General features: G+C 42.9%; 3 protein-coding genes across 6 annotated transcripts; 1 reads left to right on the top strand and 2 right to left on the bottom strand.

The window, feature by feature from the left end:
* The first annotated feature begins 43 nt into the window (after nt 1-43).
* On the top strand, nt 44-3,356 carry LOC119196153 (ras-related protein Rab-19). Of its 3 annotated transcripts, none has more exons than XM_037451629.2 (5): nt 44-223; nt 795-899; nt 1,368-1,550; nt 1,948-2,131; nt 2,449-3,356. In XM_037451629.2, exons 2-5 carry the CDS (start codon nt 849-851, stop codon nt 2,721-2,723), a joined length of 693 nt encoding a protein of 230 aa, XP_037307526.1. In that variant the 5' UTR covers nt 44-223; nt 795-848; the 3' UTR covers nt 2,724-3,356. The 3 variants fall into 3 exon arrangements, with proteins under 3 accessions (XP_037307526.1, XP_037307525.1, XP_037307527.1); XM_037451628.2 differs by having other exon boundaries at nt 1,368-1,556; XM_037451630.2 differs by lacking the exon at nt 795-899 and having other exon boundaries at nt 1,368-1,556.
* Nucleotides 3,357-3,404: 48 nt separating this feature from the next.
* On the bottom strand, nt 3,405-6,235 carry hdhd5 (haloacid dehalogenase like hydrolase domain containing 5). Its single transcript, XM_037451625.2, has 8 exons — nt 5,893-6,235; nt 5,270-5,485; nt 5,072-5,184; nt 4,665-4,758; nt 4,564-4,597; nt 4,282-4,456; nt 4,002-4,190; nt 3,405-3,905 (listed from the first exon to the last, which is right to left on the bottom strand). The coding sequence occupies exons 1-8, from the start codon at nt 6,001-6,003 to the stop codon at nt 3,488-3,490; spliced, it is 1,350 nt and encodes a 449-aa protein (XP_037307522.2). The 5' UTR covers nt 6,004-6,235; the 3' UTR covers nt 3,405-3,487.
* A 4,127-nt stretch (nt 6,236-10,362) lies between these two features.
* On the bottom strand, nt 10,363-16,011 carry ccdc77 (coiled-coil domain containing 77). Of its 2 annotated transcripts, none has more exons than XM_037452105.2 (12): nt 15,933-16,011; nt 15,252-15,296; nt 14,784-14,970; nt 14,551-14,693; nt 13,461-13,557; nt 12,887-12,977; nt 12,531-12,628; nt 12,295-12,443; nt 11,938-12,199; nt 11,724-11,849; nt 11,437-11,589; nt 10,363-11,214 (listed from the first exon to the last, which is right to left on the bottom strand). In XM_037452105.2, exons 2-12 carry the CDS (start codon nt 15,284-15,286, stop codon nt 11,068-11,070), a joined length of 1,488 nt encoding a protein of 495 aa, XP_037308002.2. In that variant the 5' UTR covers nt 15,287-15,296; nt 15,933-16,011; the 3' UTR covers nt 10,363-11,067. The 2 variants fall into 2 exon arrangements, with proteins under 2 accessions (XP_037308002.2, XP_037308003.2); XM_037452106.2 differs by having other exon boundaries at nt 15,896-15,972.
* Nucleotides 16,012-16,174: the final 163 nt, after the last annotated feature.

The following is a 16,174-nucleotide window of genomic DNA, read 5'->3' as shown; positions in this document are numbered from 1 at the left end:
ACAGCAGGAAGATGGTGGCTGGTGGTCACAGCCAAAGATAGACCCAGCTCGGCCAAGTGCCCCTCACACGCACACATTGTTCTGTGTCCAGCTGTGCCTTGTTCTTCTGTGGGCCGAGATGACGACAGAACAAGTCGGGGTGGAGGGAGAAGGAGACTGATTCAGAGCAGTATGCTCATTCTGTGTTAGCATTGCGCTGTGATATCAATGCATGCAGCCTGAGGTAAAGTGATTTTTATTATACTTTTATTGTCACAGGATTCTAAAAGTGTTAACTGTGCTCTTTCAACGTGTCCGCGGTTGTTGTGCTTGTGCTAATGCTCCGCTCAGCCCCCGTCTATTGAGTGCTGTGGAATGTGTTAGTTGGCAGTGGTCCTAAAGGGGTTAACAGTGCAGGACTTGTACAAATGTACAAATAACATTATTGGGTCCAAAGGACAGCTGTTAAGACAAATGTTGTGTGGTAACATTCTGTCAGGAGAAGTTAAATTGCCGGAGCAGTTTAAGCTGTTTGCTCAGGAGTGTTTGCACACTAAGCCTTGTAAGCAAAACCTGAATTCATAAAGAGGTCCTGAACTGTTTAAACTCAACCTCCAGCGCTGTGGCCGCCTGTGTACCTCTAACTCTGAACTGCTGTAGTTAGAGGTCAAACTAATATAGCAAGTTACAGTCATAAAACCAACTGGAGCTGAGCTTCTACATTTATCTAACCCTGCAGGTCTACATTTCAGAGCCAGCCACTTGTCAGTAAATAGCGTTTCGGGTCATTGAGTTTTAAATCCTGCCTCTTACAGGTATTGTGCCCTAGTACAGAGCCGGAATAAAAATTCAAAAATCCAGATCCCAAGATGCAGTGGTGCAAGTGGGCTGGCAGTTGGAGATCACACCTATCAAGACAGGTAAGGGGCGTGTCTATAGTTGTAGAGGGCAGAAAGAGTCACAGTCTACAAAGAAGCAGACGAACACTGAGTACAAGACCGATAGTGCAGCGTTGAAATGGGATGAAGAAACACTACTTTTTGGATGCTGACATTAAATTCCAGGAAGAAAGAGGGATTTGAATCCTCTGCTATGGAATTAAGTTGATTTCTGCCAAGTAGAGTTTGCGAATGAGCTTTATGAAGAAGCAAGCTCTTGTTTTAACAGGGAGATTATTTTCTAATGGGACAACTTTACCTGTGGATCACCTGTGGATTCATCTGGAGGCACCTGACTACATGCCTTTTTTAAGGCTGTTGTTTCTCTAAACGCTGTCAGTTTTTTATTGACACAACTAAGGAAGGAACCAGACACAAAGGTCTAGGATCTAGTGTTTCTGCTTCTATGTGTGTTTTCTGTGTACACATATTCCTGCTCCCACCATGCAGCCTGCAGGGCCGGACATCGAGGACTCTTTCGACTTCCTTTTCAAAATCATCCTGGTTGGAGATTCAGATGTGGGGAAGACCTGCGTAGTCCAGAACTTCAAATCTGGCATATTCACAGAAAAGCAGCAAAATACCATAGGTGTGGATTTCACTGTCCGCACCCTGGACATTGATGGCAAGAAGGTGAAAGTATGTGACATGCACTCTACTCTGACATTGCACACACATTGGGGATCATTTGATTTCATCAGGGCTACATTTTTGATATATTAACCAAAGCATGATTAGAGGTGTTTCTTTCTCTTATCTAAAAGTATATACGCTCCTTTGTTGTTTCAGTTGATTAGATTTTTTTCCTTTAGTGAAAAGGGAGGGGTTGACTTCTTCTTTCAAATGACATCATCAGTGTGTTAGCTTTCTGGGTGTGTTAAATTGTGAACTGCATGGATGCGTTGTGAAGGTGATTAGTTAAAGAGTTCTGCACACAAAAACACGTCTGAATAATTCACACTCAACACGCACTTTTCAACCCTTTAGGTGACATTGGGCTGAAGTTGTGTTTTGTGTGTCGTCATTGCAGATGCAGGTGTGGGACACAGCAGGACAGGAGCGTTTCCGCACCATAACTCAAAGCTACTACCGCAGTGCCCACGGGGCCATGGTGGTCTACGACATCACGCGCCGCAGCACATTTGAATCGGCTCCCCACTGGATCAGGGAGGTGGAGCAGTTTGGAGCTTCCAGCGTGGTACTGATTCTCATTGGTAAGCAGCGCACTACTAAAATGCTAAATAAGTCAAATACTTTTGAAAAATTAAGAATAGTCTTGTTACTGTTTAAATTTAAAACTATATATTTATGTAAATTACAAGAAATACAAATAGGGTTAAGCTCCTGGCCCCAAATACTTTAAGAACCCATGAAATGAAATCTGGGGTTTGTAATGTTGGTAAATGTAATATATCCCACTGAAATCTGGTAAACTGAAGAATGTCAGTAGATTGAAAAATATTCAGTATAAAATTGTCAAGATTTCGATTGACATTTGGTTGATCGCGTCTCGCCCGGTTCGTCCTCGCAGGTAATAAGTCCGACCTTCAGGCTCAGAGGCAGGTGTTGTTCGAGGATGCGTGCACTCTGGCCGAAAACAACAGTGTGCTGGCTGCTCTGGAAACCTCAGCCAAGGAGGCCCAGAACGTGGAGGCAGCCTTCATCCTCATGGCCCGGGAGCTGCTGGCCCGCAACGGCATGACCATCGTAGAGGAGATTCCCCAAAACTCGCCGCAATTCATGTTGAGTAACAGCTCTCACCCGGTCCACGGCACCGCAACTTCCAATAGAAAGTGCAGCTGTTGAGTGAGTTGTTAAAGAACTGTTTTAAATGTGGTGTCAGCCGTTTGAGTTTAGGCTGTATATTGTGTGGGTGTGTGTGGTTTTGTTTTGTACATATTTTGACTACTAATATTTATACAGTTCTTGGAATTAGTTATTTGTAAATGGTATTTCGTGGTATACTCCCGAGCTGAATGTGATAGTAAACCCAGCATTACAAACAGGCCCTCTGCTGGACAACTCTGTACTAAGAAATTACTATAATATACCACATTTTTCACATGTTTTTGTGTCTTTTATTGTTTAAGGGGAAATAACCCAGTTAGGTAGGTAGGCTGTGCAAACCAAGTGTTTCTTTATAGAGCTCTTCCTGCATTCATCCTAATGTCCTGCAGCTTAACTTTGAACTATATGTCTCATCCATATAAATACGCTAATAATATATAATATTATACTATAATAATCTGATTGTCTTAAAAATGCATGTAACTCAACACTTAGACTTCAGTGCATTCCAAAACGAGTAACGGCAGTGTCGTACAAAGGCAGGAATGGACACAATGTCCGTCTTGATGAACTTGAGTTGTTGACATACAGTTTAAGGGTAGTAGGTAGGGGCCCTTTGCGTGTACAATAATAAAAAATGCACTAAAAATAGGTGTAACCTTTCGGTATTTGGTGTTAAAACTGCTTGTTATTGCATTTTGCTGCTGTTTCTATGGCAAACACAAGGAAGAACCGGCTACATCTGGCCTGTAATAACCAGCAGCATACATCTCTAAGACGTCCTACTCCAGGGGCCAGCCTTCCTGCTGAAACACCAGCTCCACCGCCTCCTTCACATCCTCCACCACGAAGGAGGGCTGCGTGAGGCTGGGGTCAAAGCGGAAGTCCCTGTGCCCGTGGAAGACGCGCTGCTCGGTGACGGAGGGCTCCAAGGGCACCTCCTGCTGGTCTCTGCTGTACACGCCTGTGCACACCAGGATGGAGCTGCACCCCTCTGGGAGGTCTTCCTCTGCCCCCAACACGACTGATCCTCCGCCCAGTTCTGCCGATGTCATTTTTAGGCTGTCATCAACAGTTTCTGCCGCTTTATCTACACCTCCTCCGCCACTCTTGGCCTTCTTCTGGGCCTTGGTGCGCTGGGAAGCCTGAAGGTAGTGGTTGTAGAGGTTGGCACCGTATATGTCAGACATGGGGTTATCTCTAGAAAAAACAGACGGGAGGAACAAATACACATTTTGGTGTGAGAGAAAAGGACAAACGTTTACAATTCTGAAGTGTAAAATGTGTTTCACTAACCCTATGGCGTAGAGTCTCTTCACGGGTGTGGTCCAGCCAAGTCTCTCAGCCTGCTGACTAACCAGCAGCTCGGCGTAGTTATAAGTCACCACACTGGGTTTACCGATCAGAGCCTCGTACTTCAGGTCGTAGCCTGTGGCCTTCTTGTACAGGCTCTCCAAGCACACCAGGAACATGCCGTGTCCAAACCTATGAGACAGGGACATTTAGTATGATAAAACCTTCAATAACTGTTCAGGGTGTGTATTTTTACACACACGCACACACACACACACAGTACCTGGGATTCTTCGCCTCGGCCATCCAGAGCAGGTCCATGTTACAGGCCAGCACCGGGATGTGAGGGTACCGCATCGTGCTCCAGGCGTCGTCTGGTCTCCCATTCGTATGCAGCACGTCGACAATAAGCTGGAGGTTGGTCTCCCATCTGATTGGCTCACCAAATAAAATGACAGCTGTAGGAACAGGCAAAGAAAGAACATCAGAAGCCATGCCGGTGTTGTTTCAAAATAGTTAATCAATTATTATACATTACAATAGTTGACTGCGTTTGGAAACGTACCGTCTATTGGTGGTAAGCCTTTGGTGGAGGGAATCTGTAAGACATTAAACCAACCGATAAGACTTCACGCAACTGAACATAAGCTAAACGTTGACACTTACACTGTCTTTGGGCCTCCTGGCGTGATCCACAACATCTAGAAGAGCATATGCCTCTCTGAGCATATCTATGGTAACAACGTTCTGAAAGCCAAGGCTGAGGTTTGATGTGTTAAAGTAAAAACACAGATGAACACAAAGGGAGAAAAAAAAAACGCTTTTGATGGGATTTTTCATTCTACAAAAGGTGTTTCCTAGGGTATAACAAAATACGACATAATAGAAGCAAGAAATCCGTGAAAGGGCCTAAACGAGACGGTTGAACAGCAAAGGGAACAAAGGGTACTGATGAAATACTGATAACAAAGTAGAGCATGAATAAATTACACTGAACAAACAGAACATGCACACTTTGAGGTCAACATCCGAAGGGATTCCAGAACAGAGGACTCTGATTTAAGACAGGATACTTGTGTGCGACCTCCACAATAGGGCCCTGCCCTGACACCAGAACACGCATTTTGTGGAACTGGGTGAACATTCGCAAAGGACTGTGGGACAGCACCACCTGATCCGGAGACACCTGAGGAAAAAAACAAAACAGACATTCATACCAACAAAGAAAAAAATTGAAGACACGTAGGATGAAATGAAAGATATACACTTACCTCCACCTCAAGCAAATGGGACAGATGCTCCGCTTTGCTCTGCCTCAGGCAGTTGCCTGCATTGGTGACAAACACCACGGGCACCTTGTACCTCCCATTGCTGTCCACCAGGTTCCTAAAGCACTGCTTAGCTTCAGGGATCAGCGTCCTGCCCCGCACCAGCACCCCGTCGATGTCAAAGAGGAGCCCGAAGGAGCCGGGGCCCTGAGGAGGGAGCTGGGGGGGGGGGGGGGGGGGGGGGGGGCGCAGAGCATGGCGGAGTGGGAATTTCATGAAAACATAGTGCTTGTTTATTGCCTGGTCGTGATACTACAGGTCGAGCTGTCTTTATGATCTCCACAAGTCATGTTTGTATCCCAGAGTGTATCAATTACACAACACGCTTTTATTGGCGTAAACTGATTGATGGGCGAGCTGGATGAATGAGATGGGAATAATTGTGTCTGTTGTGGTTTGCCACGTCGATCAATATGTGTCAGTCCTGCTTTTGCACGTCTTTATCTTTTAAGGTTGAAGTCGGAAACACAGGAGTACAACAGCTGTCAAAACCGTGCACGTCGTTTTCTTAACTTCGTTCATGCTTGACTTGAATTAAATACAGTTTGAAAATAACATGCACTTACATGGCTGTGATCTCGTGAGGTCGAAGCCGAGGTGTTTACTTGCTTTGCTGCTCCTTCACAGCTCGATTTCAGCAGCTGCCAACCGGTTTTCAGAGACCTTATTCTCTGCATGTCTTTGCTGCACTTGTTTTTCAAGCAGGCGGGTGAACGAAAGACAAGTAAAAAAAAACAGAGCTAAAGCGAACTGTAGCTGAGCTGAACTCTCTACTTGCGACGGAAGAAGTTTGTGACGGTGTCTCTTAACAGTAACGCGCACTATTCAACTGTTCGCTGCCCTCTCACGTGTGGCTGCCATCGTTCGGCGGCGTAACCTCTGGTGAGGGACTGCGCATGCGCAGAGCCGCCTGCTCCCCGGAAGAACCGCGGCTTTGTTTACAGTCGAGTTTTTGAAGAAATGAAAGTGAATCAACCGTCACAACTGAAACTCACGTTTTATATTTAGACGGTACGAACAGGAGACTACCCATCCCTGTTCTGTTACACTCCTGTTACATAAATAAGTGAATAATTAATACATTATTGATGTATCAATACAGACATACAATAAAAATTAGGGCCGGGACTCGATTAAAAATATTAATCTAATTAATTAGAGGCTTTGTAATTAATTAATCGAAATGAATTGCATTTTAATTGCATAAATATTTGACCTGAGAACAGTGAGAAGTAATTTTTTTCACATGGATTTTTATTTTTGTTCAACCAATTCCAGCAGACAAGTGTGTTGTGTTGTGGATTCCAGCCTGATAATCTATGAGAATTGAGGTTGGATTCAAAAGCATCAACAGGTGTGTGGTGGAACAGTGCAGGGAGATAGCAGGAAGGCTGAAGTGTGGAGGATCCTCAGTTCAAACCTGCTCTCTCAGAAGGAGGGTTTGGTTGCAGTCAGGGCTTCAAACTGTAAACTTTGAAACAGTTTTGAGGTTTAGTAAACAATCCCAAGGTCTAATATGAGAAACGGACACAATGAGGCATGTGCTAGAATAGCACAAGGGAACAACTGAAGGGCTGCGTGCTCCAACCTGCTGTCTGAGGTTGTGGGTTCATGCCACTTCATGCAGACATCACTTCTGCTTTGAAAGAGTTTTGAGGTTTGAGTAGCAGTCTCAAGGTTAAATACGAGAAACAAAAATTTAATTTGTGCATGGTGAGGTAGTGCAGCACAAGAGCTGAGGAGCAACTGTCCTTACTCTATAGGTTGGCTTTACTTCAGGTTTGAGTAGCAATCTCAAGGTTAAATACAACAAACAAAGGGTTGGTTAGTGTGTGGTGAAGTAGCAATTCAATTCAATTCAATTCATTTTATTTTGTATAGCCCAAAATCGCAAATTACAAATTTGCCTCAGAGGGCTTTACAGTCTGTACACATGCAACATCCTCTGTCCCGAAACCCTCACATCGGCACAGGAAAAACTCCCCAAAATATGAAAAAACCCTTCAATGGGGAAAAAAGGGAAGAAACCTTAGGGAGAACGTCAGAGGAGGGATCCCTCTCCCGGGATGGACAGACTGCAATGGATGTCATGTGTACAGAATCAACAATGTAAAAGATGTACAATACATTCAATTTCTCTAACTGAAATGATACAAGTAATTGCAAGTAGCAGAAGAGGTGTACGGCAGGACCACTGCAGGGACAACCTCCATCAGATCGAACCACCATCCACAGAGGCTTCTGTGGGGAGGGAGAGCAGAAAGATGTTGGTTTTTGATGACAGTAATATGAATCATATTTAAAGTAATGATGATGGCAGCAGCAGGTGTCAGCAGAGCCATGAGCCAGGAGTCAGAACCGGGGTCCGCACGAAACTATGATCCACGGAGACCTGCTAGGCGAGAAAGCACAAAAAACTCCCGGAAAGAAGCTTAATTAGTGATGTACATTAATAAAGCATGGATGATTGTGGGAGGAGAGAGTGAGAGTGAGAGAGGGGCTTGGTGTGTCCTAAGAAGTCCCCCGGCAGTCTAAGCCTAGAGCAGCTTAACTAAGGGCTGGTCCAGGCTAACCTGAGCCAGCCCTAACTATAAGCAATATCAAAGAGGAACGTTTTAAGCTTTATCTTAAATGAACTGACCGAGTCTGCCCCCCGGACTGAAAGTGGAAGCTGGTTCCACAAAAGAGGAGCTTGATAACTGAAGGCTCTGGCCCCCATCCTACTTTTTAAAACTCTAGGAACCACAAGTAGCCCAGCATCTATGGAGCGTAGATGCCTTGTAGGACAATACGGTGTAACAAGCTCTTTAAGATAAGACGGTGCCTCACCAGCAAGTGCCTTGTAGGTGAGGAGAAGTACCTTAAATTCTATTCTTGATTTAACAGGAAGCCAGTGCAGAGAAGTTAATACAGGAGTTATATGATCCCATTTCTTAGTTCTTGTTAATACACGTGCTGCAGCATTCTGAATCAGTTGGAGAGGTTTAAGCGATTTACAAGAGCAGCCTGATAACAAAGAATTACAGTAATCCAGTCTAGAAGTAACAAATGCATGAACTAGTTTTTCTGCATCACTTTGAGACAGGAAGTTCCTGATTTTTGATATATTCCGTAGATGAAAAAAGGCAGTCCTTGAAGTCTTCTTTATATGAGAGTTGAAGGACATATCCTGGTCGAAGAGAACTCCAAGATTTCTGACGGTGCTGTTGGATACCAGAGCAATTCCATCCATAGAGACTGTATCACGTGACAGCTGACTTCGAAGGCGCTCTGGGCCTATCATGATAACTTCCGTTTTTTCCGAGTTTAACATCAGGAAGTTGCAGGTCATCCAAGTTTTGATGTCTCCAAGACAGTCCTGAAGTCTAACAAGTTGGTTGGTGTCTTCTGGCTTGATCGATAGATACAGTTGAGTATCGTCTGCATAACAATGGAAGTTTATGCGGTGTTTTCTGATAACGTCGCCCAAAGGAAGCATGTACAGGGTAAATAGAATCGGTCCAAGCACAGAACCTTGTGGGACTCCGTGACCAACATTCGTGGTCCTCGATGATTCACCGTTCACAAACACAAACTGGGATCGATCCGATAAATAAGATTTAAACCAGCTGAGTGCAGTTCCTTTGATGCCAATCAATTGTTCCAGTCTCTGCAGCAGGATACGGTGATCGATGGTGTCAAATGCAGCACTGAGGTCCAGCAATACAAGAAAAGATACAAGTCCTTGGTCCGATGCAAGTAGAAGATCATTTGTAGCACAGTGGAAGAGCTGCTAACATAAGCCTCTGCACTGCACTTGAAGGTTGTAGGTTCAAGCCCAGTCTTGGTTTAGAGCCTTTGGCTTTACTTCAGGTTTGAGTAGCAATCTCAAGGTTAAATACAACAAACAAAGGGCTGATTAGTGTGTGGTGAAGTAGCACATCGGAAGAGCTGCTGACATAAGCCCCTGCACTGCACTTGAAGGTTGTGCGTTCAAGCCCAGATGTGGAAATAGCATTTAAAAAAAGTTTTGAGGTTTAACTCACATGCTCAAGGTTAAATGGGAGAATCAAAGTTGCCAAAATGTGACCAGGACTGGTAGTGTAGGGGTGAGTGCAGGGTGCCAAAAGCCTCTGTGTGCACCGCCAGTGGGTTCAAATCCCACCTGCCAAGCCTTGAGCACACTACCGCGGAGGTAGTAGTGGGGGCATTGTCCCCACTGGTTGTTTCAGAGAAGTGAGCCCTAGGGGTTATGCAGAAACACAAGGCGCGTTCACTTGAGTTATGATGGCATTGTCAAGAATGATGAAGAATCTTTTGAATGATGATGAATTGACTAAATTTTATGTTGATTGCTTTAGCTTTTAGCACTTATTAGCCATGCTACGTAGCCTATAGGGTTCCACCTTTTTGACGGGAGAGAAGGCCGGATGAGTCAGTAAAGATGAGCAGATGTGTCTCATTCAGTGGTCACACTGACATGAAACTTATTACAGCCTCTGAGGGCATTTTTCAAGACAATCACATGTTTGTCTACTTCAGGGCATCCTGTGGACAACCTTAAACTGACAGTCTGGCACAGGGTGTAGATTTGTTTACCCTTTTTAGTGCATCCACCCTCCAATTCTCTGTCACATTCAAATTCAACTCACTTGTGCCTTTAACGATGCAGGAAGGATGAATAGCATGGTTGATCCTCCAAGATGCACCAATCTGTCTCTGGGGCAATATCCCATTATGATTTTTTATAAATGTCAGTTACCCAAAACTATAAAAGGATTTAGGAAGAGCCACCATGTCCCATGTCCCCAACCTGACACACACAAAAACGAACTAACTAAAGTTATGCCGTCACTTCAGAGGTGGGTGGTGGTTTCCCAAATATATAATGCATGTTTCATTTTTTGTAATAATGGAATCTGTGGGGGAAAACACAGATGAGGTACCATACTCATTGGCCTTTCACTTCAAAAATAGTGTTTAACGTACTCATATAAAGGGAGTTATTCCCTTTCATTTTATACATTTTCATTACAACATATTTTATGTTTAGGGCAGGCTGTTACTTCTTGGTTTGTGTTGAATACAATATCTGTGTACTATTCTGTAAATAATAAACAAATGCAAGCATAGATTTCACTATATAATAACCATAATAGATTACTGTAGAAATGAACCCATTTAGCTTATTTCTGTCTGAGCTAAGTCTTTATTATCCATCTGGCCTGGGTTACGGTCAACAACAAATATATTTAGTTCATATCTTTTCTCAGAATAAAACACACTCAAAATAAATAAGACAACACACTTTGATTCATGAGGAAAACAAATCCAGACAGTTAGCACTGATCAATGTGGTGCCAGTTGTACAGCTAACATTGTTTTAATCAAAAGTTGGAATTAACAAAATAAGAAACTAATTCGACATGCTTATGAAATAAAATGTATGTCTGAGTTTAGCATGTAGATGCTTCAGTTTAACTGTTTTTATTCAGTGCACATCAAACTGCATGGCTTATCGTGGGACATTGATCGTTAGTCATGACAATTCCAGATGTTTGCTGTGAAGAAGCCATTGCCTATTCTCAGAATTCATTATATAAATATCTTTGTTCATTCATTCAAAATTATTGCAGCAAAACATCTTTATTAGTCCGAAGTACAAAATAGAAATAACATTCAGTTTCAGTAATGTTCACAGTGGCACAAACCTCACATGGACTGTCCTCGATAGGCAGACAGTCGACACCACAGTCCAATGCTCAGCTAAACCTCAGTTGGTTTTCCAGTCCATAGATCTTTGCTTTCAGCGTGATCAACTCGCCCTGAACCTTCTTAGTGCGGCCACTGGTCTGGCGTACCTCATGCAGAATGGCTAAGTCCTGGTTGGGTCCGATATTAAGAGTAACCTGAAACAGTAGATACACAAACACCAGATTCAATTCTAACTATTAAATCAGCAGTATGCCAGGCTGGAGGACACAACAGTGAAATGGTAACATTAACACATATTTTTTGTGTTAATCATTGAAATGAAAACAAAAACGCAACATATTTTTCTGATGATCAGAACAAACTGATTATGGAAGATACAATAAAGACAGTGGTTGATTATTTGAAAGTACTTTTACCTTGAGGAGTTGTTTTTCTACATCTTTGAATTTTTGTCTGAGGTGCTTCAGATCTGTCTTGAAGCCCTCGACCTCCATAGCCCTCCTCTTCTCCAGCGCCTCATAGCGCTGTGTCATCAGCTGAAGACGCTTGGCCATTTTGTCTGAACGCTCCTGCACACATTTCAGATTTTGGGCAGACAAAATCATCAATTACATCGACAACTTCGCAATCAAATAGGACCAATCCATCAGAAATTGTCTGAAGATTTTCCTGACTCGGATCAGCATTTGTCTAACCACGGTACCTTGAATATTTCCCTGCCTACATCCCCCTCCTCTCTGATTTGGGACAGTTCTGTCTCCAATGTAACGCACTGCTCCCGGTACATCTCTGCCAGTCGGTGGGCTTGCTTCAGATCCTCCTGCATTGCCTGATGATGATGATGGTGGTGATGGATTCAAGTTAAATAAAAAATAGTTATTTCAACTTTGTAGTTTCTTTAGAGTAAGAAACATTACTTTAAGCTCCTCCTTGTGCGTCTGCTGGAACTGTGGCTGAGGCCTCGGGAGGAGCAGGGCCGTGCTGCTGCTGGGCTGCCACGTTCGGCCCAGCTCTGCACCGGTAGATCCAGCCTTCCTCAGGCGGTTGTGGCAGGAGTCCAGCTCCCTCAGCAGCTGGTCCTTCTCCACCATCCAGCCCTTCTCATGAGCCCGCGACTCAAACTTTAGCTGTAGGAAATCTCTGGTGCTCTCATACAAGAGGTTCTGGGTTCGCTGGAGCCTGAGGCGAGAGGACGTGCGAGTTATATTTTAAGAGGAAAAGGGGGGGGATGAGGGAGCGTCGTTCCCCAAATAGACTCGGCAGTTTGGTCCCACTTGTCATTAAGAGCCGGGATTCGTTCCTGATCCCTCTGCCATCGGGCCTGCGCTTCCTCTGCTTGAATCCGTCGATCCTCCCGCAGGGACTCCACCTGCTCTTTGGCCAGACGCGTTTGTTCCTCCATCTGAGCCTGCAGAGCCTCCACCTGAAAACATAAGTGATGGAAAATATCAGCTTGGTACACTCGTCACAAACACCGTAGAAACAAAAGAGAAAGGGAAACGTTTTCTACCTGAAGCAACAACGTCTGGTTGTCCTTCTTGTATTGTTCCAGGCTCTCTCGAACTAACCCGTCTGCTGACTTGGTTCTCCTGCTACTCTCTCCTGAAACTGAAATGAAATCAGTTTATCTCTTTATGTCTGTAGAAGAAACATTGTTTTCCTTTCAACATCTCAAATTACACAAGGAACATTGGTTCCTGTATTTGAGTTTAACTAAACAGACAACATTTACCGATACAATACTGACATTATTCAAAGGAGGCTTTTCACAAGAACAGTATTGACACAAGAGTAATCATATTAAGATATTTCTTAAAATCACTGAATAAAATTTTAATATTAAATTTCGAAAAGGCTTTTGCAAACCTTTCCTGTTAACAGCAGGTCTCAACTGTGTTGGCCTTAGGTTGAGATTTTCCTCAAATCTGGTCTCAGTGATCTTCTGTTTGATAGTGACCTGAAAGAGAGTAACAGCCTTCAAAACATTTTTTCTTTGATGGCACAGAACCAATTCACAGAGGAATGAACAAATTGATTTGATTCCATTGTATTGTAGTTGACGTATTTCTGAACGAGTCCTTAAAGTATGCGTTGAAAGGTTGGTGGAGTCTTGGCGAGCTAAGTCAGACATAAAAGTAGCCGAAGTCATAAAGCAGCAGATCAGACAACACGATATCCAAATGAATAGTCCTTCTCACAGAGTACGTTATTGTTGCTAGTCACAATCGATGATCATTTGTTTCTCAGCTTGCTTATTTATGAAAGACATTCATGTCTGACAATGAATGAAAATATATACTTTTTTTAACTGGAAATGATCAGATAAACCCCGCCTGTGTTCCATGTAAGGGTTCTAACCAGTATTTATTAAGGGCATTAATGAGTTTGACCAATCAAGACATCTGCTGTGAGGAAGGTCTACGATGAGGGAAACATGTACCTTGTGAGGAGGCTCTTGGTGGAAATATGTGATCTCCCCTGTATCAGGACCCACCAAGGCAAGCAGGTGCTGGATTTTTTTTCTGTCCTCCAACTCTCTGTGAAAAAGTAGGTTAGTTTTTATGTACAAGTGAAATACCAAAAGATGGAAGGCAGATTAAAGGCAGTGCACACTAGAGCTGTCAAAAATGACGTTTGAATATTCTCTTAAAAAAAACCACATATTCGAACATATTTGAATAACTGGTTGCGCATTAGGCACTTTAACAACAGGACTAATTAATACAAAGAGACATAACTACTTGTATAGGTACTTTCTTTTAAGTTTAAACATATTTAACAACATATCACATACACAACAATAAGTAAATGAACTAATGGCCGGACCAGTTTATGGAGTAAAGAACCGTAATTGCTGTGCTGTGGTAAACATGGAACTTTTCCTTGGCATGAAACGGCAAATAATCAAACCAGTGCATGAAGCCGTTCTATTTTATTCATGCAATATAACGTCAGTACAGTAGCGCTCCCAACCGCAAAGGACAGTCGCGCCGCTGCTGCTGCTGTTTTAATGGCTGTTTTTAACAACTATTCAAATATATATTCGAACATAGAATATTCGTTGACAGCCCTAGTGCACACCTACACTGCTGTTCACCTTTAATCTGGATGATTTCACCTCAGTTTGTACATCGCAACGGTTATATAAACTAAAATGTAAGGATATTTCATTGGTGTGTACAGGCTTTAAATATTCTGAAATAATATGCAGCAGTGTGGCAATGGTATTACTAATAAAGCCTAATAGGCCTTTTCTAAACAACAAGCATTTTTTTCATTAGTCAAATTACGAAAGGCCAGTAAGATCAGTATTTAAAAAAGGAACGCTTTTTAAATTGTAATTTGTATTTCTAAGATGAACTTCTCTTTTAAATGTTGTAGTCATAAGGTCTCCTTTCTACTTAAGTGCCCCAATAACTGTATCACTAATCAAACATGGACAATACCAAGGTCATGGATCTGGAAAGAAACCCCTATTTTATGATCAGTGCTTTTCACATGTCACATGTCATCATTAACAGTGCACCAACCTGATCTTTAGTCTGTCATTTTCTGCGTAAAGCCGTAGAGACTGTTCTCTCTCCTGGAAAAGGTACACCTGCATGTCACTCAGAGCGTTTTGCAGCTCTGCAATCTCTCCCTCACGCTGCCGTACTTCCGAGTGCAATTTATGCTGTGAGGATATCCAGGTTGGAGAGAGGATCAGTTAAAACAAGAAAAAATACACCGGTATACTAGAAAAGCCCTCCTAGCTGGGTCTTACTTGATCTTCTGTGATGCCTTTGTACTTGTCCAGCATCTGTAGTAAGTCCTCGTGTTCCCCGTCAAACTGGGCAATCTTCTCTCTGTAGAACTCAAGCAGCTCCCTGGAGGGCCGCAGGTACGCTAGCCGCTCATGGATGGGGGGAAGTGGGGAGTCAGGTTCTCGACCAGGGGTACGCTGGTTGGCTCTGCGGTAAAAAAGAAGAAAAAAAACAAAAACACTTGCCATGTTCAGATTCTGTGGCAAATTTGTTTGAATGATTACCATGGCATTTAAACACACTTAAGAAGTGAGATTAAATCCATGTGGGATAAGATTTAGGATTGTAACAGCGGGTGAACAGATTGACACAATATGTTCTAGCAGGATTGAGGGAGATTATCTTTAAAACCATTAAATCTTTCTCACTATGGACACCGAGTACGGAGGCAATGTCTGTTGTCTCTAACGTTGCCTATGTGAGCTTACCTGTGAGGTGTCGCACGTTTTGTAGGCGATGCCATTTCAGCAACACTGAGAACATAAATGGCAAAAAAAACAATGAGTGTCATCTATAGTGCGAACATGTAACAATTAGCTAGTTTCTGCAACAAATCCTGCAAAAAAAAAAAATCCACAGAGATAAAGCTTTGCAAATTGAGCAAGAAATGCAAAATACAAATAAATACGTAGATGTCAGCCTGGGGAACCCACGTGAGAAACCATTATTAGTTGATAAATTAAATACAGCAAAAGTTCTGTCCAGAACCGTTCTCCATCTTTCAATAATTGTCAGTGCGCTTGAGGATATCAGAACAATGCATTTGATGAAAAGGTTTGCATTGGTTGTGCACCGAGGGGAGCGGGAGGTTTGAAAGTAAAGTCTAGTAACTAAAGCGATTCTTATATAGTATATAAGTCACACATTGTAACGCTTCAACACAGTCAGACGAAACAAATATAAAACTCGACCCATTTGGACGATGCGACTATGCTCAAACATAACGTTTATATAGGATGTTACTTAAGTTATCGTAATTTTTCCGTAATTCCAGGTATGGCAAAAATAAAGCTGGTATATAACAGTATGACAGCATAGCTATACTACATGTATATCGGCGCTGTATTCTCACATATTGCCATTGATGGGTTGTATATAACGTTAGTTACCCCGTGTCGTAGCCGTTGTTCGTTGCTATCAAACTTTTGAAAGCCGGAAGTTGACGCCTCTTCGTCTTCTTCGTTGGATTTAATATGTATTTACCGGATATGATTCCCACCAGCGCCAGTCGGTGAGTTGTGGTGTGTCAGGCGACAATTACATTACACGTCATTTAATACAACACCATTTAACTAAGGTAAGGGAGGTTAGATATATTTTAACTTTTAAAGCAACACGTAATAATGATGAA

Source organism: Pungitius pungitius, chromosome 6 (genome assembly GCF_949316345.1).
Source record: "Pungitius pungitius chromosome 6, fPunPun2.1, whole genome shotgun sequence".
Taxonomy (NCBI): Eukaryota; Metazoa; Chordata; class Actinopteri; order Perciformes; family Gasterosteidae; genus Pungitius; species Pungitius pungitius.
Note: the sequence above shows the minus strand (reverse complement) of the source record. Positions and strands in the feature narration are given on the sequence as shown.